General features: G+C 49.9%; 1 protein-coding gene across 7 annotated transcripts in view; it reads left to right on the forward strand.

The window, feature by feature from the left end:
• CASZ1 (castor zinc finger 1) overlaps nucleotides 1-22,161 on the forward strand; it is a 300,204-nt gene that overhangs the window by 238,748 nt on the left and 39,295 nt on the right. For 6 of the 7 annotated variants that reach the window (XM_081923378.1, XM_081923380.1, XM_081923381.1 and 3 more), the window contains 2 exons: nucleotides 3,797-4,646; nucleotides 8,382-8,450. In XM_081923378.1, the coding sequence (XP_081779504.1) occupies nucleotides 3,797-4,646; nucleotides 8,382-8,450 (919 nt within the window). The remainder of the gene's footprint in view (nucleotides 1-3,796; nucleotides 4,647-8,381; nucleotides 8,451-22,161) is intronic. The other variant, XM_081923379.1, reaches the window with a different exon arrangement.

The raw sequence follows: 22,161 nt of genomic DNA on the forward strand, positions 1-22,161 counted from the left end.
CCAGCCACAAGCACCTTCAGATCTCTGCTCTTTGGGGAATGCCCACAAATGGTCAGCAACAGAATCAGAGGGGGGGACCCCATTTGGACCCCCTCTCCTCCTACAGGAGCACAGAATACGACCCTCCAGGAAATTCCAGCAAGAGTCCCAAAAGCCCTGGGAGGAAGTTAAGGCTACCATACATCTAAAACATGTTCTCCCACTCCCTCAAAAAGAAAAAAGGATTCCTGAGAAATATGTTTTAGCCCCTTGGAGAACTACAATCCCAAGCACCCTTAGCAAACTGCAGGTCCCAGGGTTCTGTGGGGGAGGTATATGTGCTTGAAATAGTTGCTTTGCACTTGCTCTCAAATTTCCAGTGCTGCAGAAAAGAGCCCCCCTGCACCCCACTTTTCCAGCCTCCATCTGGGTTACCCTTTGAGGTGGTGGATCTTTGCATGTTCTGATTGGGACTCCTTGCAAAAAGGATTCTTTTGAGCAATGGCACCACCATAGAAAAAAATAACCATAAAAAATCATTGAGTAGAGAGAGAGAGAGAGAGGGAGAAAGTTCCTTTCTGTTCCCCTGCCCACCTGCCACTGCAAACTTCCAAGGGAGCTGTTAAAACCGGTAATAGTTTAATTTCCCTTTTGGATTCCCTCTCTGCTCTCCGTGTGGTTTTTATTCTGACCTGGATGGGGTTTCACCGCATCAGGCCCCGGGAGTTGAGCGGAGCCGGGCGGGTGTCAAAGAGGCGGGAGAGGGAGAGAGATAATTTTTCAGGTCTGAAGAGAGATGAAAAGCAGAAAAAGGAGGAAAGCAGGAACAGGGAAATCTTAGACCTGGGAGATTCGGGATTGTACAGGATTAACTGCTTTTGACGGGGCTCTCGTGTTACGCCGGGGAGAGGCAGTGAAACGGCAAGGAAGGAAGCCTTTAATGTTGCGGGCTGGCGGACAAGGAATGTGATGCTCGTGGCGCACCAGGGTGGCTGGGGAGGCAGTGGCGCAGGTGAATCCCCACAGCCAAAGCCATCGTTCCTACACCTCTCAATAAGTCTGCCTCCCTTAAGGCAGAAGGGGTCAGTCAACAATAGAAGGGCCCTCCATCTCATTGCCTTGCTCTCATCTCTCCCAGTGCCCTCCCTCGCCCATTTCTTTCTTCCTCCACCCCCCACTCTAAACCAGACCAATGGCTCACTTGTGGTCTTGACCCAGGAGTAAATAAATGTCAGCCTGCAGCTGAGATGTCACCTGAGGGGCCTCTTCTCCCCGCAGGCACCCTCTTCTCCCTCAACCTCCCTTGAATCATTTAGGCTTTTAAAAAGCCTTCTGCTGACATGGGTTTACTTTGGGGTCTAATCCCAGCATGGGAGATGTCTTTGGGTAAAGGTAAAGGAACCCCTGACCATTAGGTCCAGTCATGACTGACTCTGGGGTTGCGGCACTCATCTCGCTTTATTGGCTGAGGGAGCCGGCGTACAGCTTCCAGGTCATGTGGCCAGCATGACTAAGCCGCTTCTGGCGAACCAGAGCAGCACACGGAAATGCCGTTTACCTTCCCGCTGGAGTGGTACCTATTTATCTACTTGCGTTTTGATGTGCTTTTGAACTGCTAGGTTGGCATGAGCAGGAACCGAGCAACAGGAGCTCACCCCGCTGACCTTCTGACTGGCAAGTCCTAGGCAGTGGCGTAGCATGGGGGGTGCAGGGGGGGCTGGCCGCACCGGGCGCAACATCTGGGGGTTAGGGGGTTAGGGTTAGGGGGCGCAAATCCACGGTTTAGGGAGCGCAAATTACTTGCCTTGCCCCGGGTGCTGACAACCCACGCTACGCCACTGGTCCTAGGCTCTGTGGTTTAACCCACAGCGCCAGCGCAGCAATAGGCAAGAAAAGGGGTAACTAGCCCTTCCACACCAATCGGCAGTAGCTTTCCAGAATTTCAGACACAGGTCTCTTCCAGACCTGCCTGCAAATGATTCTGGGACCTTCTGCCTGCAAAGCAGATGCTCTCCAACTGAACTGTGGCCCTTTCTTTAAGACATTAGGGACACTGGGAGCAGCCTTACAGGAAACTAGACCATTGGTCCATCTTTCTCAGTATCCCCCACACTGACTGGCAGCAGCTTTTCAGGCAATGTTCTCTCCGAGCTGTACCTGGAGATGCCATTGGGGATCAAACCAGGGACCTTCTGCATGCCAAGCAGGTGCTCTGTCTCTGAGCTATGGCCCTTGCTCTAGGAAGGTGCATGCTTTGGAGACCATAGAAATGTTTTAGCAATGTGACTAATTTCATGACATGATCCAAGGTGCACCGCAACAGGAGCACTGCCACCATGCAAATATATGGTGAAAGATTAGGAAATGTGTCCCCAAAGGTACGTTTTGGGTTAAAACGAGGTCTTGAAGCTGGAAAACTTGAAGACACGTCCCCTATGCCTCTTTCTTTTTCTCTCGCCTACAGGGTGAGCAAAAGCCTTTGCTGAGAGCTGAGAGGAAGCGATGAGGGAGGCTTGAAGGACTCTTTGCCCACAGTAAATCTTCACTCTGTAGGGAGAAAGTTAGGTGGCTGGTGGGAGGGAGGGAGGAAAGACAGGGGGCAGCCCAAGAGGTGGAACCGCCGTGTCAGCCCAAAGCTTGAATGAGGCCGCACTGGCACATTGGAGCAATCTTTATCTCTGCCTATGCACAGAAATAAAGCGACCTCCACACCGTCCTTCCCAGTGACCAGCAAAACTGCCTCCTAGGGCTCCTCGGGGGCCCATTTCTGGGCCAGAAGGCAGAATAAAAGTCTAAAAGAAGAAGAAGAAAGTAACATAAAATAAACGGGCAGGTTTCCGAAGCCCTGGAATAGGCTCCTTCTTTGAAACCCCTCATCCTGAGAAACCACAGGTTGCCCCAATTCCAAAGCAGCCCTCTCCCTCCCCACCCAGACCAGCATCTACTTGTAGGGCAGTGGTGGGGCACCTCCACCCTATGTACCCTACTTAAACCAGGCCATTTGAAGCAAACCATGCCCCACATTTAACTGTGCTTGATGTCCTATATGGTGTCAGGCATAGTAAAAGTTCAAGCCACAGCTGCTGAAAAGGAAGCACTGGGAGCAGGCAAAATCCAGCACCAACCAAAATCTTAAAATGCCACATTGGCTGCATGGTTTGGGACCACGTTCCTGACATATCTTTTGCAGCCATGACCTGGATCAGACCCCCTTAGCACAACTGGAGAACTTTGGCCCTCTGGCGGTTTTTCTGTTTGCCTTGTCCCATTCACCGTGCTGAAAACTGGGTGGGGATTTGAACCCTGCTCTCCCTGCTCCTAGTCCAATGCTCTAACCACTATACTTTCTGTTCCCGCCCTGCTCCTTTACCCCATAGCCTTCCCCTTGCTGCCACCCCACCCACCCACATAAATAGAGAAGCGGAGCTTGTGACGCCTTTGGCATATTGGCAGAGGCCTCACTTCCAGTAAAATTACTTTTTCTTCATATTAGGCCAAGGCGAGAGTGCAGAGACATTTATGAAACTTTGTTTAATGTACTGAAAAGCCATCGGCTAGAACATTTAGGAAATTGATTTTCCTGGCATTGATGAACTCTTTTTATTTTACCCCAGTATTAATTACTTTTTTTCAAAAAACAAATTAATTTAAGAGTCGTAAAACCGAACAAGTGAGCCAAATGTCGGTAGATCATGTTCTCTCTTTCGTCCCCCCTTCTCCTCCCCTCCCCTCGCCCCCCCCCCACCAGCACCAGAGGGGAAGGGGAAACCCACCCCCTTGAGTGACGCGTCTTTTCTCTTTCTGTCGCTTACTCCAGGGGAGGCCTCGTCTCTGCGGGACTACGCCGCCACCACCATGAACGAGTTCCTGGGCATGTTTGGCTACGATGACCAGAACATGCGGGACGAGCTGGCTCGCAAGATCAGCTTTGAGAAGCTAAACGCCGCTACCTCAGAGGCCACCGCCGCTGCTGTCGTGGCCACCTCCCTATCTGGCGAGGACGCCATGAGCAAGCGAGCCCGCCTCTCCAAGTACGAAGAGTACATCCGCAAGCTGAAGGCTGGCGAGCAAGTCCCGTGGCCGATTCACCCAGCTAAGACCGAGGAGATGACCAGCAAGCTTGGCAAGGAGGCCCCGACCACCCTGGGGCAAGTGATCCGGCTGCCCGCTCCCGACACCTCCCTCCTGCCGGAGACGAAAGCCACCATTTTGCCTCTGCCTTCCCCCAGCAGTTCCCAGATCCAAGGGCTGATGTCTCGGGCCTCCAAGTACGACTTCTTCATCCAGAAGCTGAAGACGGGCGAGAGCCTCCGGCCGCAGAACGGCAACACCTACAAGAAGGCCTCTAAGTACGACCTGGAGAACGTCAAGTACCTGCACCTCTTCAAGCCGGGGGAAGGGAGCCCAGACATGGGAGGGGCCATCGCCTTCAAGACCGGCAAAGTGGGACGCCCCTCCAAGTACGACGTCAGGAACATCCAGAAGCTGACCCCGGTCAAAGCGCCGGCACCCAGCTTGGGCCCCGCCCCTCTCGCCAGCACCCCCAGCACCGCTCCGGTGGCCGGACCCGAGCAGCCGGTGTCTTTGCCCTTTAACACTCCAGAGTACCTGAAATCCACGTTTTCCAAGACGGACTCCATCACAACTGGAACGGTTTCCACTGTTAAGTAAGTCTTCCCCCTCCCACCCCACCTCATGTTCATCTCACCTCCACCTCAAAGGGCAGGATAGGAAAATCCAGCAGCTCATTCCAGAAGGCCTCTCTCTGCTTGCCTTCTGGATTAGCGTGCAAAGGGATGGCTGAAGCCAGCTGCCAAGCGTTGAGCAAGACTACCTAGAGACCTGGTGGGTTTTCGGATTTCTGGGGTTCTCTCTCTCTCTTTCTCCTTATCAGCCCCAGAAATCCAAGGCAATTGCATTTGCAGGGCCCAGGCCTTTGCAAGACGAAAGCTGAAACCAGCTCTTGAAGTCTTGAGTCTTCTTGGGCATAACAACAAGAACAACAACAAAAATCTCACATGAGATGACTTGGAGCTTTTAACACTGATCCAAAAAATGGTCAAGAGAGGACCAGCTTGAGAAGTCCAGCAGCCGCAATGAGGCAACCAGTTTCATGATGGCAGCCAAAACGTTGCAAGGGGGTGGTGGGGTGAGGGGAGGCCAAGTATCGGTGACATAAAACTGAAGGCCAGGCCTGACATAGAGGAACCAGATTGGGGTACAGGGTAGGAGACAGGTAGGGTGTTTAGCCACATTGTTGAAAGCAAGCTTGGGATTCACTCAAGGAAAGTGGATCCAATCCTGCCCAGTGTAATGCATGCACTGCTCTTGGGGTAGGCTGGTGGCTGAAGGGTGGGCAATGTGATGCCCGCCAGCTGTTGCTGGGCTATGACTTGCGGGCCATTTTGTCTTGCTGGTTTTCGAGGCTGATGGGAGCTGTAGTCGAACTGCAACTGGAGGTCACCACCCTCTTACAGGAAGAAAAAACCCTGCTGGCTATCAATGAGCAGCGGAGTCTAGTCCATGAGAGAGAATGAGCCACTGCCCCCCCAACTCAGCCTACCCTCAGCCAATCCCCACCTGCCTTCCTCCTTACTCACAACCAGTTCAGGTGGTGTCTCTGCTTGTCATTGGCTACAGTGGGTCTCCCTGCCTCCTACCCTGCCAATCCCAATATGCACCAGCCATCACTGTCTTATGAGTGGCCCCCGTTGTCAGTGCCTTATTCCCCAGGATCACTAGATTCTAGCAGAGCTAAGAAAGCTCATCCCACTTAATCTCAGTGGATCAGTCCCTTAAGGTCAATGTGAGTCAAGTGAATTTGGAGGGTAAGTTGGGTCTTGCCCAGATTTCTTGCTGTGTGCCAAATGCAGAGACCCAAACACAGTGCACCTGCTTTGTGTGCAGAAGGTCCCAGCTTTGATGTCAGAATCTCATGTTTTCATTTTATTTATAAATGGAACCGGGAGCAGGTGAAGGGCAAAGAAGTCTCTCTGCCTGAAACCCCGGAGCGCTGCCCACATTGCCAGCTGGCGTTGTCCACAAGGATGAAGCATTTTGAATGTTGCACTCCAATCTTTAGGGATCTCACCTAGCTTAGGACTGATATTTTACCTCTTATATCCCATGACCATGGCAGGGAAGTGTCTGCTAGGGTACGAGCAACTATTCCAATTCCAATCCCGTTCCTGCACATAGTTGATTTCTGCTTCTCTTAATGTTCTACACTGGCCCATAATTGGTGGTATGAAGTTTGAGAAGGGCTAGCCAAAGGGGCTGGAAAGAGAAGAAGAAAAATATGTGACATTTTAAAATCAGATGGCCAGGAGGAATTCAAAGAGAACCCACTGCTGTCACCTGCTCAGTGAGGCAGCCGGCCAGCCCCATTATGTGGCCCTTTCGGGTTTTATCTCGCACCCTCTTTTCAGGCAGGGGATCCACTTGGATGTGCGCCAGGCCAATCAGGTGGCCACTTCACTGCGCAGCCAGCTGTGAGACACCTTGAGGTGTCTTCCTTTCTAATCATGCCAATCAGCCCAGAGTTCATCAAGGACAGCCAGGTGTGTGGCTGCCAACTTACAGCACGTTTGGCTCCCCATCCCCCTTTCCTTTTTTGCTCTTAATCACAATCCCAGCTCTGCTTCCTTCCTGCCTTTTGTCCTCTCGCACTCTCTCTTTCCCTCGTGGTTGGACGATGAACCTCAAGTGAGCTCTCTGCTCTGCCCGCAAGACTTCCTTGGGATGGGAGGCGATGCGGGTGGTGAATGGGGAGGCAAGAGAAGCCGCAAAGGTTTTATGCTGAGCGTCTGACGCAGTTCCCTCTGTGTGCTGTGGATTTGTGTGACTGTCCTCTTGAGAGCTTTGGGAAGCTGAGGGCATGTCACTCTGGTGTGAGAAGCAGGCAGCTCTTTCCTCTTTTTCTTTTCTACCTCACATGTAGAAGAGGCGTGTGGCTTTCCCATCTGCCCATTGGGTGGCCTACCTGAGCAAGCTCAAAGTTGGGTGGGTTGTATTGTGTAGCAGGAGCCCCACAGTTCAAAGGGGGTTACCTTCTAAGAGTGGCAGAGTGGAGATGTTATGACACACGCACTCCCTGTTCCCCCAGGTGTTTTCACCTGCCTTACTCCCCTCTGCACAGTGGCTGCCACAGCCCCAAGGCAGGTGTGGCTGCTGCCTGCATACCACAAAATAAGAGGTCCAAGGGGCAAGAAGCAGGACTGTTCAGCCAGGGGAACAGTAACTCAGGACTCCAGTTTTAAAAGGTGCTGAGGCCCTGGAGATCTGCTGCTAGTCAAGAGTATTAGGTCTAGGTCAGGGGTTGGCAAAAAAATTTAGCCATGGGCCGGTCCACTGTCCCTCAGACTTTGTGGCGGGCCGGAGAAGTGGCACGGGGGGGGGGGAGCTGGAAGAAGAGGTGAGGGAGGCAAGTAGTCCTCCTCCTCCTCACCCACCCCCTACCCCCAGCTGCTGCGCTTACCTTCCCTGGGGTTGCCGCCGCCGCTGCTTCTCATGGGTAGGCAGAGCAAGCTCATCCACCCCGCTCTCTGGCCCACAGGAGCACCAGGGCAGCGGCAGCAGCAGAGGGAAGATGATCGCCGCGAAAGGGCTTGCTCCGGAGAGGGGCTGCTTAAAATGGCGCTCAGCTAGCTCAGCCCAGCCCCCTTCCTTCTCTAGGCAGGGCGGGGAGAAGCCAGGAGGAGGGGGCGGCGGCACGGTGTGGGGGGTGGAATGGTGCCGGGCGGGGGGAATGGTGCAGCCCAAACAAACAGAATCCCCATGCCGATCCACAGACAGTCCGCGGGCCAGATCCTGAAGGCAATTGGTCCTGATCCAGCCCGCGGACCTTAGTTTGCCGACCCCTGGTCTAGGTGGACAAATGCAGTCTGACCTTTTGTAAGGCTGCTTCCTCTGTTCCTAACCTCTGAGCAACAGCTTTTTAAGATGGTGCACATTCTCCTGGGATTGGTGCCTAAGTTCGGTGCTTTGGCTCCCGAACCTTCCATCCAGAAAACTTCAGGGGCTCACCGGTGATTTGTTCAGCAAGTGAACAAACTTGCCCTGTGTTGCATTTTTTAAAAAATATATAGGCATCACACATGTTGTTTGTAAACCAGCCTTTCATACATTTATCCAGAAAAGAGAAGGTCATCTTTTTGAAAGAGGGGACTGATGGGAAAATAAATAACAAACTGGGGCTAAAGTAAGTGCAGCCAGGGACTAGGAGATGCACAGGCATCTCTCCTTAACAGCAGCCAGGAAGTACGAGACGCACACGTGCCTCTCTCCCGGGCATGCCATTGTCCTTGGATGTTAGGTGTTCCACAAGAGAGAGAGGGGGCTTGGAGTGTGTCCTGACACCACCTTGCGCTAACCATCTCTGCCCTCTGTGTGTTTCTCATTAGGAACGGATTAACCACTGACAAACCAGCTGTCACCGAAGATGTAAATATTTACCAGAAATATATTGCCAGGTAGGCTGATTTTTCCCGCCCCCAACCTTGGGTTTTTCTCGGGAGCGGGACGGAGGGGGCTGTGGGACAGAGAACTGGGCAGGGGCGAGGGGTGGGGGGTCTCTGTCTGTCTGTCTGGGCGAAATGCAAAAAGCCAGTTGCGGGAACTGAGTCTTTCCATTTCTCTCTGACATCCACACTGACTTCCCCACCACCAACTTTCCTGCTGAAACCCCACCCTTTACAAAGTCTCTCCCCGATTCTTAGAGTAGAAAAATCAGCCATCTTGGCCTCCAGAGGCTTGGACCTTCACTCTGTTTAGGGATGAAGACGTAGCTCAGTGGTTAGAGCACCTGCTTTGCGTGCAGAAGGTCCCAAACTCAATCTGTAGCATCTCCGGCTAAGGCTGGGAATGTTCCCTGGCTCAAACCCTAGAGAGTCACTTCCGATCAGTGTAAACAGCATGGAGCTAGATGGACAAATGGCCTGGCTCAGTATAAGACAGCTTCCTATGTTCCTGTGTCCTAAAGAAAGGTCTGTGGCTTAGCAGCAGAACACCTGCTTTGTGGGCAGAAGGTCCCTAGCATCTCCAGTTGACCAGGAAGATCCCACTCTGACTGTGGCCCTAGAGAACTGCTGCCAATTGCAGTACTGGGCTAAATGGGCACAACACTGGATTAAATGGGCAAGCTATTTGACCTGTTATAAGGCAGCCTTCTGCAGTCTCTGTTTCTTGAGAGAAGCCTTTTCTATCCATTCATTTTTTTCTATCTATTCATTGTGGGGCTTATCCAGAGTCTCCTGTGCAAGTTTTGTGTTGAAGGCCAAGGCTGTGGGTTCAGCATAATGAATTGTATCCCAGGTTAGTCCTGCTCTGAGATTAATGGGCATGACTAATTCAGATCCATTAACTTCAACGGGTCTACTCAGAGCAGGACTTGGTTGGATGCACAACCCAAAGGTTCCCCCTCCATTAGCACAGCACCGTGGGATGGATGCATTTGTCCCGCTTTGCTGTATTTGGCTGGCTGGCTGGATTTCTCAGTTGACATATTTTTATTATTTGGAGACGTTGCAATTAATTTGTCTAGGCAAATTAGCCGCCGTTTATTTTCATTTGCCTAGAGAGGCGGTAACGCTAGCTCAGTGGAACTGTAGAGGTTATGGCCACGGCCGTTTGACATCCTCTGCCTAAAGAGAGGGACCAGGGATGGAAATGTCAGGGCAGCAGCTTGGAAGGAAGCTGGCGTTGAGGCTGTGCTAAGGCCGCCCATCAAAATCCATAAGGAGGAGCCCTGGTGCAACCCTGATTAAATGGTGGCAAAGGCTGCCAGGAAGGCTGCAGCCCTTCATTGAGAGCAGGGAAGGGCCATAACCCACTGCTTTGCATGCATAAAGTCCCAGGCTCATCCCCCAGGTAGGGCTAGGAGAGACTCCCTGTCTGGAATCCTGGAGAGCCATTGCTGCTTGTCAGGAGAGACAGTTCTGAGCTAGACGGACCACTGGCTGGACTCCGGGACACAGGAAGCTGCCTCATACTCTGTTCCTATGTCAACCTTCAAACCTGGGGCTGCAAGTGGCCCTACAGTTAATTTTATGTGGGTGGCAATAAGGAAAACAGGGTGGCAGTGAGAGGGAGAGAAAAGGGTGTGGCAGAGTGAGAGAAGGGAGTGGCAAAGAGAGGAAGTGGCAGAGAGAGAGAGAGATGGGGCAAAATAAAAAAAAGGGGCTGGCATTGGATTCAGACCCCACCCACTGCCAGCATGTGGCCCCTAAGAATTTACCCCTAGGGGGGTGCAGTCCTTAGCAGAAACAAAGATTGTCTGTAATCTAGGAGGTGTGGAACCTGCCATGGTCAATAGGCCTCACAGCTCTCTTCCAGGCTGGTTTTTTTTTGTCATTGTTCTTATTCGTTTATTTAATTTATATCCCAGCCTCCCTCCCAAAGCGTCCAAGAGTGGCTTATCAGCCTAGGAAACGGGTGGGCAGGAGGCAGATCTGCATTCCTAGATTCCTGGACGAAATTCAGGAGGTAGCAACTGTTCAAACACAATAGGAAAAGGCCCCTCCTAAATCGTCCATTAGAGTCTCTAGTGACTAGTCTGTAGTAACTCAGGTGCACAGGTCATCATATAGTTAGCAGGGTGCTATAGCCATTTGTCTCTTCCTCCTTGAGCCACCATTTTGCATCTGGCCTCGGTTGGCGGGATCTCATTATTTTAGTAGAAAAACAAAGTTAGATGCCCTCTAAGCCTGAACTAAGGAACAAAATACCCAACCTTCTTTACTGCCTTTTTCATTTGCTGTGGGGTTTCTGGAGACAGATGATGCAGCTGGAAAAAGTCAACACTGGCTCTTAAGAGAGCCTCCCTGATCAAACAGGGTTTGCTGTTTTTTGAAACAAGATATACAAAAGCAAATCCCACAAAAATGCCTACAAGAGGCAAAACCCCCAAGAGTGGACATGTTACAAGGTATACTCCCGTCTTCCATTCCGACTTCAGGTATTTCAAAATGTCTGTAGCCGTAAATGATTAACCCATCTGGATGTTGTTGGAACTCCAACTCCCATCAGCCCCTGCTAGCATGACCAGTAGCCAGGGGTGATGATGGGAATTGTAGTCTAGCAACATTAAAGGGCCAAAGGTTCCCAACCCTTGTCTTAGTAGACACCAACCAACAGGATTGGGTTGCAGCCATCTAAGTTCTACTCAGAGTAAACCCATTCAAATTAATGGAATCATGTTTCATAATTTCAATAGGTCTGCTCTGAGTAGGACAAACATTGGCTGCCACCCATTGTTTTCAGAATATAGCTGAAGCAAAGGTGGTTAGTTTCCATTCCTTTCCCTCTTTAAAGATCAGAATTGGTTCTAATCCACGTTAGTGGCTTGAGAGTCATAAAATCAGAGGGATGTTTGTTGTCCCAGTTGTATGGATCTGAAGCAAAAAGCCCACACACTTATACATAGGGGAACCCCCCCCCCACACACACACTGCTTTCTCATACTAATTTTTTTACTCCCCCCTTCCTCTAAAATCCTTCTCCTCAGGGGCCTTAAATCACACAGTGGAGCCTGCGTGGCTATAAGTTATAAGCTCATTAGTTATAAGCCTGTCTTTAGTCAAGATGAGGAGAGGGGAGGCCTCTCCTTTGTGGACCAAACTGGCAGGAGGTTTCTCCTTCTTTCCTTTCCTTTGTGCAAAGAGGGGATGGTAAGATGGAGGTGGCGTGCTTCCTTCCCAGCAACCCACCTTGGGGTTAGTGAGGTGGTAAAGTCAGCCAAAGAAACTACTCACCCAACAGTACAGGTTCCCTGTTGCAAGTTGCACCTGCTTGATATTTATGTACAGTGGTACCTTGGGATGCGAATGGGATTTGTTCCGGAGCCCCATTCGCATCCTGAATAGAACGTAAGACGCGATTGCGCGTGCGCAGGTCGCGTTTCGCTGCTTCCGTGCATGCACGTGACGTCATTTTGACCGTCTGCGCATGTGCGAGTGGTGAAACCCGGTAGTAACGCACTCCGTTACTTCCCGGTCGCCGCGGAGCGCACCCCAAAAATACTTATCCTGAAGCATATTTATCCCGAGGTATGACTGTACTTGGTTTTACAAAACTCTCTAGTGCAAAAACTCCCCTTTGTGCAGCTTACAGTGTGCCACATTGCAATCTCGTACGGCAATTATGAAAAAGGGATGGAATCCACACTTTAAAGCATCTTTCCCTAGTGTGGTGCCCTCCAGATGTGTTGGACTACAACTCCCATCACACATGGCAAGAACTGATGGGAGTTGTAGTCAAAAATGTCTGGAGATCACCAAGTGAGGGAAGGGTGGTTTTGAAAGCCACAAAAACATTGGCTGCCTCCTTAGAGAAAAGCCTGCTGGAATAAAAGTAGCCATAATGGGTGAAAAGCAGTAAGGGGAAGGTAGGCCAGCCACATTTCACAGAGCAAGGTGTTTCATAATTTGGGTGCAGCCACAGAGAAGGCCCTATCTCTTATCCCACCCAGCTGTTCTTCGACACCAGGCAGTGCACAGAGCAGGGCCTCTTTTTCTGCAGGCAGGGTGGTATAGCCTTCCCATGCTGTCCACCTTACAATTCAATGATTTTCTTTGGCTGCAACCCAGGGGTGGGCAACATGATGCCCACCAGATGTTGTATTGCTGCAGCGCCCATCATCCCCAGCCAACCTGGCCAATATCCAGCAGCATCTGGAGGGCATCACATTGACTACCCCACTATAACCGGAGCCACAAATTTGGGCCCCAGGGCAGAAATATGAATCTGTTATGAATCTGCCTTTATTAACTGCTCATCACAAGTAGAGGTGGTAGCCATGGGCTTGGATGGTTTAAATAGTAATAATCAAGATGAATGGTTTGAGGCGAAATCTACCAATAGATAGCTAAACAGAAGCTGTCCATGCTCTGAGCTGGGCCGGCTCTATCGTTAGATGTTTTGAAAGGGCAGCAAATTGTTTGCTATTGAATTTATTATTGTTGCGCTTCCACTGCTAGGGATGGGGAAATGTGCTTCTCTGCCTTAAGACTACCTAGATTGCCCTTGGATACTCTTGAACCTTGATGGCAGAGGGATGCGGGTGGGCAGGGAGATTTGCTGCCACTGCTTCCAGCTGTACAATGCCTTTGGCCAGCCTTGGCTGAGAGGCAGCTTATACCAGTGTTTCCCAACCAGTGTTCCGCGGCACACTAGTGTGCCGCGAGACGTTGCCTGGTGTGCCGTGGGAGGGAGGCGGGCGAGTCGGGCGGCGAGAGGCCTTAGGCGCCCTGCAGAAAGGCATCCTCTTTGTGGGTGGGTTCTCCCCCCTCCCTTAGCGCATCGTATTTAGTTGGGGATTCTGGAGAGGGGGGCGGGGGCGCGCTGGCCCCGAGCGGAACAGACGCGCCGTCGTCCCCACCTCCCTCTCCTCAGTAGCTCCGAGCTGACTGACTGAGGGTGGGACGCGGCCAGCGGCGTCCTCTCTCTCTCTCTCTCTCCGCCTCCCAGCACCGCTTTTCCCGAGGCGGGCGCGCGCCTAAGGCTGAATGGGAGCAGCCTGGAGGCTTGGCGGCCTCTCAGCGGCTCATGACGGGCGTCCCCGAGGCGGGAGGTGCTGAGCAGGGGCTCTGCGAGAGGCCGCGAGGGATGCGTGGTGGTGCCTGCGCGCGCGTGACTTAAGAGGGCGACCTGCTGCCTCTCCTCTCTCTCCCCTCCCTCCCTTCATGGGCACGGAGTCCCCGGCACAGCTTGGCGCTACTACAGCTACAGCTGCTGCTGCTCCTGCTTGGATGAAGGCGGCTGCTTCTTCCTAACGCCCAGCCTCTGAGGGACCGCAGTCTCCCGCCCTTTTTTTTTTTTTTTTGGCGGGATGCTGAGGTAAAGGATCCCCTCGCGCGCGGGCGGGCATCTCTTTGGGCAGGGCGCGTGTGGAGGCTTAAGGTGGGGAGTGTGGAGGGGTTGCCGCTTGCGAGGGGAGGGTTCATATTGTATTGGGCTGCGGTGTGGGCGACACGGCTCTCCAATGGCCAGCCCGCGGAGGAACATTGAGTTGGAGCATTTCGAGGAGAGGGACAAAAGGCGCACTGAATAAAGTATTTTATAATTTTTCATATTTCTGTTTACTTACTATTTCATAATAAAGTAATTATAAAATACTTTCTTTGTGTTTATTTGATTCCTATTAAAGAGAGTTACTTTATATATAGTCAATATAGGCACAGAGTTAATTTTTTAAACATTTTCTAATGGTGGTGTGCCTCGAGATTTTTTTCATGAAACAAGTGTGCCTTTGCCCAAAAAAGGTTGGGAAACACTGGCTTATACTTTAGCTTATATATTGGCTGAACTTCAGAGCTATATTTATTTATTTTTAATCATTTTATCTAACAAAAATTATATGCCACTTAGTAGAACAAAAGACCTCTAAGCATCTTCTCCTTGGGCTGTTTTTCATCAGAGGGTTTTGTTTGTCCCTCAAACCAGTCAGTCAAGTAGTTTACATCTAGAATCACACATTCTAGGTTATGACAGCTCACCTGTTCTTGATAGCCAGACATTTGGCTTTAATTTACATGTGGGTGTTCTTTCTTTGGGGGGGGGGCTGGTTTAAAGCCCTAAATTAAAGGAGTAGAGGTAGAAAGAGGTTGTGTCTGCGCAGCACAATTAGCTTAATGAGTTCGTTAAGAGGCACTGCCGAAAGCTGCCCAGGGACGCTCCATCGCTGTGTGATCAAAATGGATCCTCTCTCTCAGCTAGTTCAGGGTTTGTTTGGGCTCCACACTTTACTCTGTATATTTGCATTTCTTTTTTCTGTGGTAATAATAATAATAATAATAATAATAATAATAATAATAATAATAATATTTTTTACACTGGCAGATGGTTCTTCTGAGGGCCTTGCTTAAATATCTGTTTACATGAGCTCCCCCCATATTGCTTGTAATGGGGGTGGCTGGTTGTTAGCTGATGGGATTTCCCCCCCTTCCTCCCGTCATGCACATCATCGTTACAGAGTAATGAGTGTGTAAATGCTCGCTAAGCATGCTGACTTCTGTATTTATTATTTTTATTAGTATTTATTTATCTGGGTCTCTCTTAGCAGCCCTTGCCAGATCTGGCAAGTCAAGGGAAGGAAACAAAGTGCTTCTCTCGCACATCTGCTTGTGTCGGGGGCCGCACGCATCTGGGCATGAGCATAGTGCGCCAGGGTGTGTGGTCACCAGCTCCCCTAGTGACACTCCTTTCAATGTCACTTCCTCACTGGCTCTCTCACCTCTACCTGTTTTCAAGGGATCCCTTCTCTCTGATTTGAGAGCTTATTTAAATTAACACTGGTCCGGTCCACATGTCCAGGCAAGCCAAATCAGCTGCTGGAGGGGACCCACTTCGCTCCCCGTCGGTTCTTTGAGCTCAACATGTTTGGCTTAGCACAGGGATGCAGGGTCTTGGGCCCTCCAGGTGTTTCTGAGCTACATCTCCCACCACCACCCCTGGCCATGCTTGCTGAGGCTGATGGGAGCTGAAATTCAGCAACATCTGGAGGGTCAAAGGTTCCCCACACCTGGCTTAGCATGTCTTCAGCTCCTGGGATCATGGTTAAGCTCTCTGCTCCACAACCATGACCTGTAAGCATAGAACAGACCTTAACTATACTGGTTTAGCTGCCACACTGCACTAAAAGGACTGGGGAGGCGCAGAGCAATTGCTATCTCCTCCCTGGGAGCCTGCGCATTTGTATGAAGCATGGAATGCGAACACATCCACTGAATCTGCAGAGTTATAACAAATGTGCTCCAATGTTGAAGGACCACCTACCAAAAGCACATCACTGCACTTGCATTGGTTTTATCGGCTCTCCAACAGCGCCAAAGAATTTGGACGATTTTACTATAGTGGGGGTTCTTGTTGAAAATCCCTGGTTTTCTCCATAGAATTGCATCTTCCAGGAGTCCTTGAAAAGAAGGAGTACCTGTTAGACATTTCTGTAGCATAAGTAATGCCTTTCAAGGCTGTCCATAGAATTTTGGTAATTAATAGGTCAGTAATAGAGCATCCGAGCACAATTCAAACTGTTGGTGTTGACCTTGAAAGCCGTAAACGGCCTCAGCCCAGTATACCTGAAGGAGCATCTCCACCCCAATCATTCTGCCTGGACGCTGAGGTCCAGCGTCGAGGGCTTTCTGGCGGTTCCCTCACTGCGAGAAGCAAAGCTAGAGGGAACCAAGCAGAGGGCCTTCTCGGTAGTGGCGCCCGCCCTGTGGAACGCCCTCCCATCAGATGTCAAAGAGAAAAACAACTACTTGACATTTAGAAGACATTTGAAGTTTTTAATGTGTGACATTTTAGTGTATTTTTTATCTTTGTTGGAAGCTGCCCAGAGTGGCTGGGGAAACCCAGCCAGATGGGCAGGGTACAAATAATAAATTATTATATTATTATTACCTGCTTTGCATGTCCCAAGTTGAGTCCACAGTGGCATCTCTAGGGAAAGACCGAAGCCCTGGAGAGCCTGAAACTGCCAGTCAGTATAGGGAATACTGAGCTATATGAACCCAATAGTCTGACTTGGTATAAAGTAGCTTCCAATGTCCTTGACACTATCACTAATATAGAAGAATCTTTACTATGATGTTTCTGGCATGTGCTGAAGAGACAAGCCACTTTGGCGCATAGAGAAAATTTATCACTGACACTCCAATTGTTATAGAAGAATACTGGAGAGTAAGGGGTTTCTTTGACGTTTCCACAGCATGCCTGAGAAGCAGCCCAGTTCTGCCTAAATCTTAAAGTTCAGCTTGAAAGGCTGTTTGCCTCCTTGGCAGCACAGTGGCGGCATCATTGTAGATGGGGGGGTTTCTTTCCCCATTTTATCCTTGGACCATCCCTGGCCAAGAGAGTGACTTGGCCAAAACCATTCATGACTTGGTGTTACAGAGATTTGAAGACAGATCTCCCCAGTCCAAGTCAGACACTCTGGGCTGTAGCCAATACTAGCCCTACTCAGTAGACCCATTGAAATTAATGAGCATGACTAACTTAGGTCCATTGATTTCACTGGATAGTAGACCTAGGGCTTTCCCAACATCCCTGCCTTACCTGTTGAGAAGCAGGAGTATGAGAGGGTATACCTTACACCCAACCTACAAAATCTCCCCCCCCCCCACAACACACCTTGCTTCTTCTTTGTAGTGGGTTGGTCATTACGGCAAGGGGGGTGATTTTGTGATTGGAGGGAGACTTGTCATTCTGGATGCAGACAGAGAGTATTGAATGCCTGTGTTCCTGAATAAACAGGGTTGGGGCACATGGGGGCATGTGGAGGGCAGTGAGTTTTACCATTCTGGCTGCATATATTTAGATATAGATATCAATATTCTTGATTTTAAAATGGTTGCTACCCAACTCTGAGCAGGAGCAATTTATAAATCAATCAAATCAAATCAATTATATGTTATTTTATTTTTGCATAGGAACCATGAATTTTCCCTTCTTCCTTTGATTTTCATTTATTTAATAATTTACCCCCTAATTCTCTATAAATTTTTCTGAAAGCAGCTCTTACTGCAAGGTCCAAATATGGAAGAGATCGAACATTAACCATCCATCAGTCGATGACAGGATGTCGCCCAAATGCCTCTTCTGCTCCTAAGATGGCAGGAAGGTTGCAGGGAGGCAGGCTTGCAGACATGGGTCTGCCATTTTGGCACACTTTAGGAGGATAGCAAAAAAAATTCAGGCCCTGCATGGCTCGAGGGACCTATCCTGGCTGAGACACAGGCCTTCCTGAGAGTCTGAGCTTTATCCCTGATGTGAGAGGCAAACATCAGCTGTTTAATAGTGCAGGCCCAAACTCGGGTCTTATGAGCACTGGTGGAGGAAAAGGAGTGGGGTGGAGCGTAGCGCCACCGGCAGCGCGATACCAGTAGGGTGTCATCGCAGCTGGGGCTGTATTTTTCCGTGCATAAGACTATATTTTTTCCTAAATTTTTGAAGTTTAAAATAAGGGGTCGTCTTATACATGGATAGTGCATAGTGCATTTTCTTAATTTTGAGTCCCCAAAAATAGGGGGCGTCTTATACACAGAAAAATACGGTATTTTTCCAAAATACCACGTGGTTGTAATAAAACCTTTAAGTGGTTTACCAAAACCCAAAAACAAAAGCCCCCCCCCATTTTTTATTACTAAAAGACAGTTAAAATCAAAAGAGATAACACATGTCAGCATTCAACATGTCTAGACATGCCTAGACAAACACATTTGAAGCAAGCACCAAAAAGAGCCCGGCAAAGTTGTCTGCTTGGTGTCAACAGGCAGGGAGTTCCAAAGTGCAGGTGCTGCCATGTTAGCAAGATTGGCTTCTTGCAAATGGGGAACGAATATTGTGAGGCATCTGTCATAGTGCCAGTTCCACTGATCAGAGTGGTTGAAGTGGGCATTGCATGGGGTCAGGCGATCCTGCAAGTTATGACCATTTGGCCAGTAAGGAGGCTAAACTCTAATTAGGCTCTTATGTGGGTCCTTGACAGGGCCACTGAGGCCACTGAGCTTTTTGAAGCGGCTTTTGTTTCCATATATTTGAAACGACAAGCCCGAAGAGCACTTTGTGCCAATAGGGCGTGATGAACGTATCAACTTTCAAATGCCCAAAATGAGGGGTGCTAAAAAATTGTAGCATGACTTGGGACTTCAAAAGATATTTTGGTTCAGTTAATATAATTTAGTTTTGCTTGGCAAGTAAAATGTGTGTAAAATTGCACAGAATTCATACAAAAATGGTAGTATTTTAGCATTGCCTGACATTTTCAGAAGGTAAAATTAAAATTATTTTGTTTTCAGAAAGCAGTTTATATGCTTCTTCATCCAATGTAGACTTACCAAGCTAAATGTTGTCCAATCACAAAAATAATAGATTTGAATTTCATACACCCAAAAGCATATTTTAAGGCCCCCTCGCCAAAGAAATTTGCAAAAACTAAGTTTCACCCTAGTAAAGTGAAATGCCCTATTGTGTCAGTTGCCCTCCTGTGTGGATCAAATTGTGTTTGCAGTCTGCCTTTGGAAGTGGGGGGTGGGGCTTTGCGACGGTGTGCAAAATGAGCAGGTGTGCACTTGTGTGCAAGCTTTTCTGTTTTGAGGAGCTAAACAGATGCTGGCCTTTAAAAATTAATAAGTTTGAACTGTTTCAAGTGTCAGAAAGAGCAGAGGAGAAATATAACCCTTTAGCAACCTATTAACAACGGGAGCATCGACCAGGGAAAATTTATTTGCCCTTGATCCCCCAGTTCTTCAGACCTCCTTCTCACCCCCAAACACACGCCTCGACCTCTTGGCATGATGTGCCGTTGCTGCTGATCCTGTTAAATTCTGGTATGAATGGATTTTTGCCTGCTAGTCACTTTAACCTTCCCCATCTACCCCTCAACCATGGCAATATTTGGTGTAAAATGAGGCTTGTCTGCCAGTGCAGTGCATGGGTTTCCTCTTGGAGCAGGGTTGTTATCTTTCTGGCCAATGAAAGCAGGGCTTTCCCTATAAGTTGAATTTGCATCCTGTCTTTTTCAGCCCACCCAAAGCAGCTGATGATTTAAATCAGTGCTTCTTAAACTTGGGTCCCCATCTGTTGTTGGACTACAACTTCCCTCATCCCTGACCACTGGTCCTACTAGCAAGGGACAATGGGAGTTGTAGTCCAATACCAGCTGGGGACCCAGGTTTGAGAAGCACTGATTTAAATGAGCAGTAGCTAAAAGTGAATATCAGCAGCTGAGTTATACCGTCCAAGTCAGGACTTGGGGCTATCTGGTTCAGTGCTGCCTGCACTGGTTGGCAGCAGCTCTCCAGCATTTCAGACAAGAGGCGTACCTAGAGATGCCGCAGGGGGTTGAAACTGCTGCCAGCTGCACACCAAGCAGGATCCCTAGCATGTCCCTTCCCTTAAAACATAGGAAGCTGCTATATCCTGCATCAGCATTTTGCCCCATCTAGCTCATTGCTGACTATACTGCCTGGCAGGGACTCTCCAGGGCTTCAGGCAGAAAGTCTTTCCCAGCCCTACCTGAAGATGCCACTGGGGAATTAACCTGAGGCCTTCTAAGTGCCAAGCAGATACTCTGCCACTGAGCTATGGGATTCCTTTCTTGGTGGAAATGGCCACATGAATTTGAACAGTGCTGTCTGGCGGTGCCTGTGAATCAGCAATTTGTGGGGCTCCCTGTCCTCCCTGCAGCTACTTCCTCTCGTGCCTTCCGTCAAGCAGAAATTCTTGCCACACTTCAGTTGGCGCCAGCGGTTGGCATGTCCTGTGGGGGTCGCTGCGTGGCGTGACGGATGGCTCTACTTCTTGGCAGAAGGCACTTTCCTTAATTAGCACTTCACCTGCCCTCATATCCCCAGGGCACAGTGGTGGTGCACCACACTCGGAGTGGGCAAAAAACAAATATTTCCAAACAGGTCTGGCAGCCACCCCTGAATTAGACATGAGAGAAGAGGGTGAGATGAGCGTGGTGGCATGAGGAACCTGTGGCAGCAAGGCAAGGATTTCAGACCCCATCTGCACCATACATTTCATGCACTTGAGTCATGGCTTACCCCAAAGAGTTCTCAGCAAAGAACTGTAGTTGTTTAAGGGTGTTGTTTAAGAGATTTTAGAAGACCCCCATTCCCCTTCCAGAGCTAGTTGTCAGAGTTCCCTGGGAAGAGGGATTGATTGCTTCAATTCACACTGAATGGTAGCTCTGCGAAGGGAATAGGGGTTTCCTAACAACTCTCAACCCATGGGACGCGGGTGGCACTGTGGGATAAACCACAGAGCCTAGGACCTGCCGATCAGAAGGTTGGCGGTTCAAATCCCTGCGACGGGGTGAGCTCCCGTTGCTCGGTCCCAGCTTCTGCCAACCTAACAGTTTGAAAGCACCTCAAAGTGCAAGTAGATAAATAGGTACTGCTCTGGCGGGAAGGTAAATGGCGTTTCCGTGCGCTGCTCTGGTTCGCCAGAAGCAGCTTAGTCATGCTGGCCACATGACCCAGAAGCTGTACGCCGGCTCCCTCGGCCAATAAAGCGAGATGAGCGCCACAACCCCAGAGTCGGTCAAGACTGGACCTAATGGTCAGGGGTCCCTTTACCTTTTAACAAGTCTCAACGCCCTTAAAAAATGACGTTTCTCAGGAGTCTTTGGGGGAAGCCATGACTGCTTCAAGTGGCATGGTGCTGTTGCATATGTCAGGTGCAAATGTGGCCTCAGTCTCTTATGGGAGAGCAAGGAAGGCGGAAAAGGAGCAGGAGTCAGGAATGCAGAGGCAGGACCCAGAAGCACTTCTAGCAAGGCGGCTTCAGCAAATGTCAACAACCAGAGAGGCAAGTGTATCAACAGCTAAGGGGAATAGGGAAGGGCTCGTCAACCTTCTTAGGCCTAGGGGCACATTTGGAGCAAGTGCTGTGGGAAGAGAGAAAGTGCATGCACACGCTCACATACAGTTTGCTTTTTCAAGGGATTTGGATAAAAACTGGATCCAGTAGAATTAATCTGAGCGGCTGCTATGGCTCAAGTAGAGCATGAGACTTAATCTCAGGATCGTGGGTTTGAGCCCCACATTGGGCAAAAATATTCCGGCACTGCAGGGAGTTGAACTAGATTACCCTCGTGCTCCCTTCCAACTCTAACAATTCTATAATTCTGTGAGCCTTGAAGTACATATACAACAGAAAGAGGAAGTAGGAAAGAGTGTCACTCTTCCAACTTTCTCCTTCAGCTCTTTTCAAGGGAGAAAAGGGTAACCACTTTATACCACCAAGGAGACAATGGGTGGAGGAGGGCCTAAGAGGCAGGGGAAGATCCGGTGGGGCTTAATTTTTTTGTTTACCGTATTTTTCGCACCATAGGACGCACTTTTTCCCCTCCAAAAATGAAGGGGAAATGTGTGTGCGTCCTATGGTGCGAATGCAGGCTTTCGCTGAAGCCTGGAGAGTGAGAGGGGTCGGTGCGCACCAACCCCTCATGCTCTCCAGGCTTCGCACACCTCTCCGCAAGCAGCAGGAGCCCAGCGCTGGGCTCCCGCTGCTTGCGGAGAGGTGCCTGCATGCCGAAGCCTGGGCGCGCTGAGCTCAGCGCGTCCAGGCTTCGCGGACCTCTCCGCAAGCAGCGGGAGCGTTCCCGCTGCTTGCGGAGAGGTGCCTGCATGCCGAAGCCTGGGCGCGCTGAGCTCAGCGCGTCCAGGCTTCGCGGAC

This window comes from Podarcis melisellensis (genome assembly GCF_964234715.1).
Source record: "Podarcis melisellensis genome assembly, chromosome: 8".
NCBI lineage: Eukaryota > Metazoa > Chordata > Lepidosauria > Squamata > Lacertidae > Podarcis > Podarcis melisellensis.